Genomic DNA, 7,296 nt, shown 5'->3' on the forward strand with positions numbered 1-7,296 from the left:
TGGCACATCCTCTTAAGTGAGACTATCATTCACAATCACATGCACTCTCTAAAGGTACTATAGATGATGGATCACCCACAAACTTTTTCAACAAGGAAACGTGAAAGACGGGGTGGACTACTGTTAGTTCTGCTAGAAACTCTAACTCATAAGCCACTTTACCAACCTTTTTCAAGAGCTTGTAAGGGACTACATATCTAGGACTGAGCTTCCCTTTCTTGCCAAATCTCATCACCCCTTTCATAGGTGATACTTTCAGGAAAACCCAATCATCAATCTCAAACTCTAAGTCCCTTCTCCTCACATATGCATAGGACTTCTGGCGACTCAGGGCTATCTTAAGTCTATCTCTGATGAGCTTAACTTTTTCCATACCATCACGAACTGAATCTGGCCCTATCAAGGCTTCTTCACCTACTTCAAACCAACTAACTAGAGATCTATATCTACACCCATATAATGCCTCATAAGGGGCCATCTGGATTGTTGGAATGGTAGTTATTATTATAGGTGAATTCTATAAGAGGAAGGTGACCATCCCAACTACCCTTGAAGTCGATCACAAAAGCTCCCAACATGTCCTCTAAGGTCTGAATGGTATGCTCTGCCTGACCATCCGTCTGTGGATGAAATGTTGTGCTAAGATTAACTTGAATACCAAGACCTTTCTGAAATGACTTCCAGAAATGAGAGGTAAACTGAGGACCTCTATCTGAGATGATAGACAAAGGAACCCCATGCAACCTGACTATCTCATTAATGTAAAGCCTGGCGTAGTCCTCCGCCGAATATGTAGTCTTAACAGCCAAAAAGTTAGCAGACTTAGTAACTCTGCCAACTATCACCTAAAGGGAGTCATGTTGTCTGCGAGTACGAGGTTACCTGTAATGAAGTCCATGTCGATCACTTCCCACTTTCAAGTAGGAATGTTGATCTATTGAGTCATATCTCCTAGTTTCTGATGTTCTACCTTTACTTGCTAATAATTTGGGCACTTATCCACAAAATCTGCTATGTCCCTCTTCATGCCATTCCACCAAAAGACTTCCCGCAGATCATGGTACATCTTAGTGGCACCTCGATGAATAGAATACTTGGAGTTATGGGCTTCTTCAAGATTCTGTTGTCTCAACTCACCCACCTTAGGAATACATAAACGACCCTGATAGCGAAGCACACCATCTCCCGCTTAGGAGAAAACCTCAACCCTTTGCTGATGAACTGCACCCTTCAGTTGAAGCAATATAGGATCACTGTCGTTCTTCTCCTTAACCTCCACTACCAATGAAGATTCTTACCCATTTTTAACTGTTACACCATCGTCTGATATGCTCATAAGGCGAACTCCTAAGCGAGCAAGCCTATGAACATCTTTCGCTAGTTCTTTCCTTTCTTTCTCAACATGAGCTACACTACCCATAGATAGTTTGTTAAGAGTGTCTGCTACTACATTGGCCTTACCAGGATGATAAAGCACATTCATATCATAGTCTTTGAGAAACTCAAGCCATCTCATCTGGCGAAGATTTAACTTTTTTTTAGATGAACACACACTGAAGGCTCCTATGGTCTGTGAACACATCTATGTGAACACCATACAAGTAATGTCTCCAAATCATAAGTTTAAATACCATCGCTGCAAGCTCGAGGTCATGAGTCGGATAGTTCTTCTCATGCACCTTAAGTTGTCTAGAAGCATATGCTATAACCTTACCTCGTTGCATCAACACACAACCTAGGCTGACTTTTGATGTATCGCAATAGATCACATAACCATCTGACCCTCTGGTAGAGTCAAAGCAAGAGTTATAGTCAACCTAGTTTTCAATTTTGAGAAGCACTTCTCACACTCATCTGACCATTGAAACTTAACCTTCTTCTGAGTCAACTTAGTCAATGGAGAAGCTATGGATGAAAATCCTTCCACGAACCTTTTGTAATAACCAGTCAAACCCAAGAAACTTTTGATATTTGTAGGAGAGGTAGGTTTGGGCCATTATTTCACTGCCTCTATTTTCTGAGAATCCACTCGGATCCCTTCGTTAGACACAATATGCCCAAGGAAAGCAATAGATTTCAACCAAAACTCATATTTTCTAAACTTAGCGAATAACTGGCAATCTTTGACGGTTTGCAGAACAACCCTCAAATGAGTCGGATGTTCTCCCTCATTCCTAGAGTAAATGAGGATATCATCAATAAAGACAATAACGAACAAATCCAAATACTACTTGAACACCATGTTCATCAAATCCATAAAAGCTGCAGGAGCATTGGTTAGTCCGAATGACATAACTACAAATTCATATTGACCATACCGAGATCTGAAGGTTATTTTTGGAATGTCACTATCTCTGACTCTAAGTTGATGATAACCGGATCTGAGGTCTATCTTCAAAAAATGACTAGCACCCTAAAATTGGTCAAACAAGTCATCAATCCTGGGGATAGGGTACTTATTCTTGATGGTGACTTTGTTCAAATGCTGATAGTCAATGCACATCCTGAGAGAACCATCTTTCTTTTTTACGAACAACACTGGTGCACCCCATGGGGAAATACTGGGTCTGATGACGCCTTTATCTAGAAGGTCTTTCAACTGCTCTTTCAATTCCTTAAGCTCAACTGGAGTCATTCTGTAAGGAAGAATAGAGATAGGCTGGGTATTTGAAAGGAGATCAATTCCAAATTTGATTTCCCTTTCAGGAGGGACTCCAAGAAGATCTTCTGGAAAAACTTCACGAACTCATTTACTACAGGAACTGACTCAAGAGTTAGGGTTTCGAAGCTTGAATCTTAACCCGAACTAGATAATAGATATACCCCTTGGAAATCAGTTTTATGGCCTTAAGGTAAGAAATGAATTGACCTATAGGAACTGAGCTACTACCCTTCCATTCTAAGATTGGTTTGTCTGAAAATTGGAAACAAACGATCCTAGTTCTACAATCAACCGAGGCATAACATGAATGTAACCAATCCATGCCTAGAATGATAGCAAAGTCTACAATTTCTAACTCTACAAAATCTGCTGAGGTGACTATCTGAGAGACTGTGACAGGGCAATTTATGTATACCCGTCTAGTTATAACTGGGTCACCAACTGGGGTAGAGACTGAGAAGAGTTTTGAAAAAGTTTCTGGACTAACACCGAAGTTGACTCCTATGTAAGGAGCTACGAAGGAAAGAGTAGCCCCTGGATCTAACAAAGCATAAACATCAAATATTAAAGACTCGTAACATACCAGTGACCACAACAGGAGAATATTCCTGATCCTGGCGAGCTTAAAGAGCATACAACCTATTTTGGTTTTGACCGCCACTTGTACCAAATGAGTTACCCTACTGAGTCGAGTGACTTGCTGGTGCTGCTCAAGTTATAGACTGAGCTCTAGCAGTATTACCTCATTGATCCTGTTTAGAAGAAGGACAATCTCTCAATCTGTGACCAGTCTGACCACACCTAAAGCATTCTTCATTTCCTGCAAGACACTCTTCTGGATGGTTTTTACCACACTTAAGACAAGTTGGGTAGATTCTGGTTCCTGAAACACTCCCCAGAGACTTAGAGCCTGATGCCCTACCTTTCTGATCCTGTCAAAACCTAGCGGACGGAGCACTAGCTAATGAAGGTATTGGGGTTGAAGATTTCTACTGAAACTGCAAGCGATTTCCACCCAATATCTGTTGAGAATACCCATAGTTGCCTATCCTAGCCTTTTGTTTTCCTTAGCCTATTTCCTAAGCTTATCTCCCTTAACCTGCTGAGCATGAATCCTGAGCCTAGAGATGTTCATATTTTCCACCAACATTGTATTTCTAAACTCCGTTTTCACTAAGTCGGATACCCCATACAGAAACTTGTTCATTTGAGCCCTGGAATCAGCAACCATGTAAAGAGCATACCTGGAGCGTTGGGTGGACTTGAGTCTGTACTGTTGGACTGACATACTACCTTGCGTCAAATTCATGAACTCCTGAGATTTTGCCTCCCTTAACTCTCTTGGGAAGAACTTGTCTACAAAGGCTTCATTAAAACACTCCCAAGTAATAGGAAATGCATCAGTACCCCTATTTTCCTTCCACTGAGTGAGCCAAATATGAGACACATCCTTAAGCTGGTAAGATGCCCACTCAACCCTATCATTACCAGTAACTTGCATCACTCTAAAGATCTTATTGACCTTATCTATGAAATTTTGCGGATCCCCACCAACTTGCAACCCTAAAAAATCAGGCGGATTCATCATAACAAAATCACGAACCCTGGCTGCCACGTATCCACCACTAACATTTGTAGGAACTGGAACCTGATGGTTATTCTGGTTATTCACACTCTGAGTCAAAAGTTGGATTGCATTCAAAACCTCTTGGTCTGGAACTGGAGGAGCTGAGTTAGTATTGTGGGCATTCACATTCCTTACATAAGCTCTATGAGGAGGCATGATCTATAACGCATAATGATGAATTAAAAGGTAGATCATACCCACGCACGATAAGAATAGCAAGAAAGTGAAGCTTTCCTAAACCATTTCATAGCCCCCCTCTCATTAGATATGGTACACTTCACACTCATAAAAGGACTCTACTTAGTGCGGCTTTTCAAACATCCTAGGACTCTTGAACCTAGTGCTTTGATACAAAGTTTTTTAATCCCCGAGGCTACTCCCTTGACATGGACACGGGACCTAGGATCACGAGTGACCCTAAGCTAACCCTGTTGGCATATCATAAGCATACTTAAAGATCTTCAAGATAATAGTCATACTAAGCGGAAGCTAGAAACATATCATAAAGTGAAATGATGGGAAGACCCATTCTAAGTCTGAATATATATAACTGAATTTAATGACAACTGAAACATCAAACTCAAACTAAAATTGAATCTAACTATGTCTGAATGAAAGCCTCTAACTGACTAGAGATATTAAGACATGTCCCCAGCTAATTCTAGCAAAACTGAAACTAAGAGACTGAAAATGGAAAGATAACATGTCAATTGTCCTTGAAGAATGAGGACTCACCAGTGATGTGGATGAACTGGAGATCAGGAATCGATCTATGCGTGATCTGGATGTTGAGGACCTGAACCTACATCACAAGAAGATGTATCACAGAGTATGTGTTAGTACTTGAAGGTACTGAGCATGTAGGATAGAATAAAGCTGAAAAATATAACATAACTGAAAAAGAGCATATTGATCGATAATATAACATAAACATGAAGAATATGCTTAACATGCTGAATATGAACTAACTAGATGTAGTGACCAAGTTTATAACATACTAAAACTGAATGTTGAACTGTAACTGATAACCTGGTCAAAATGCTAGAATTTATATGTCTGTGGGAGCTACTAGTAACTGACATAAAACCACGTGAGTTAAATATGGAGTCCGATGTTTACGCCCCATTGAGAGGACCCAATATACCCGGCCAGAGGTATAGAGAAATGACTAGCATGATCACAAAAATGTAATGCCTACAAAGGGGACTTATAAACCTACGATGGCACGTAGTTCTGGGACTATGAGGGTGACTGACCCTAGTCCAACTCGGTATTAAGCCTGCTCCCAATGGAAGGTATAAAATACAATATAACTGAAATAAACTGGATAGCTCGATATTCTGAAATGCTAACTAAAAATGAATCATTAATGTATTGATAATGAAACATTCTTAACTTGAGCATGTATATCTGTGTAAACTGACCTAGCAAGTGTAATTCATGAACTAAACGAATCTACACAACTAGGGTTTTGAGTTTCATGCAAGGATTAAGCAACATAGTTACAAAAATGTAATATTCTAATTAGGATTAACCTAACAGCTAAATCACAACAATAATATGAAGTTCTAGAAACCCTAAGTCTAAGCATAATTTAGGGAATGAAGAATATGACTGGATTATAGGGACCTAATGGGTGAAGGAAACCATTAGTGAAATCCCACATACCTGGTGATGAATTTCATGGAGAAATCTTTTGATATCGGGGTTTGAACTGACGAAACCTTGTTGCGTTATTGGACTAGGGTTGTTTGACTTTTCCTTTTGTTTTGCTCTAAGATCGATGAATTTGTCAGTGAATGATTGATTAGCTTAGGTTCTAATTTAGTTTCTAGGCTAAAACTAACCAAAACTACGTAGTTTAGGGGTTAAACAACATAGTTTAAGGGTCCAACGCATAGGGAAACGACCAAACGACCCCTGACTTTAAATTTGTCGGGACCAACCGATGGACTGACTGACGGTATGTGGACTGACCCATGGTCCGTTCTGTCAACCATCCGTCGACTGGAGTTTGGGCCTGGATTTTGAGGGGTTTGAACCTCGGCCTGGACCACGGACTGTGGTTCCACCTACAGTCTGTAGGTCCTGGTGTAGGTCGACCCTTAGATGATTTTTGTCAGAGTTTCTGGGGAGGGGTGCAGGTGGCCATCCACGGACCCCCACCTACGGTCTGTGGGTCACCCTACGGTCCATGGGTGGTGCCCGTCGATGACACTTGCAACTTTTGAAATCTATAATCTAGTATATCTAGGGTATGGGGTGTTACATTTTTTGTCCACTAGGGCGTCTAGCCAGATCGAGTATCAAATGATAGAACCGTCGAGAAACATTAATAACTATAGCATGCCAGAAACGGGGATTGAGGTGGGTAGACCTATACCCCATAATGCTCCCAGCATAGGAGCCTATGGTACTTTTACTCATTTTTGTAGTAGATCTATTGTTGTGACTTCCTATATCTAGGAGGGATCTTTTGTTATGCATATATTATATTGATTATGCCTTCTCATGTTATCTCAATTAAATTTCTTATTCTTTTTTAGTTTCTACACCAATACCCATTACTTGACGTTTCGGATTGGCTTACCTACTAGTTTGTAAGAGTAGGTGTCACCGTGACTTGAAAGATTGGGTGATGACAAAAATACAACAAAACATATTGATAATCAAATTTTTTTTAGCTCCACAAAATTTTCAAGGAAGCTAAACTTTCCGCAAACTTCTTGTCCCACGGAATTCTCAAGGAAGCTAAATGTCTTTTGAATAATATGGATAAATCTTTAACAGAAAAAAGTTTAGTTAAGGTAAACTCGTTTACTTTTTTTTTTTCAGCACGTCATTTGTAGAAAACAACCATCCACTTTCCTCCACATGATATTCTCATTTTCTTTCAAAAATATTATATAATATAGGTAGCAATTGTCATTCCCAAGGTCAATAATTGAGCCTTGTGTAGGAATTTTCATGACATTGATCCATGTCTATTATTCTCTATCTTTCTCCC

At 40.0% G+C, this 7,296-nt stretch overlaps 1 protein-coding gene across 1 annotated transcript; it reads right to left on the reverse strand.

The window, feature by feature from the left end:
- Positions 1-3,405: 3,405 nt before the first annotated feature.
- Positions 3,406-4,445, reverse strand: LOC125846323 (uncharacterized). The gene is made up of 2 exons (XM_049525720.1): positions 3,849-4,445; positions 3,406-3,594 (listed from the first exon to the last, which is right to left on the reverse strand). The coding sequence occupies exons 1-2, from the start codon at positions 4,443-4,445 to the stop codon at positions 3,406-3,408; spliced, it is 786 nt and encodes a 261-aa protein (XP_049381677.1).
- Between the last annotated feature and the right edge of the window lie 2,851 nt (positions 4,446-7,296).

This window comes from Solanum stenotomum, chromosome 12, assembly GCF_019186545.1.
Source record: "Solanum stenotomum isolate F172 chromosome 12, ASM1918654v1, whole genome shotgun sequence".
NCBI lineage: Eukaryota > Viridiplantae > Streptophyta > Magnoliopsida > Solanales > Solanaceae > Solanum > Solanum stenotomum.

What these genes read in the sequence shown, in the direction of transcription:
- LOC125846323 (XM_049525720.1), bottom strand. Translation starts at nt 4,445, where the DNA reads ATGCCTCCTCATAGAGCTTATGTAAGGAATGTGAATGCCCACAATACT. An exon ending in TGAACAAGTTTCTGTATGGG is followed by an intron (nt 3,595 to 3,848) that starts GTATCCGACTTA and finishes AGGTTTTGACAG; the next exon opens with GATCAGAAAGGTAGGGCATC.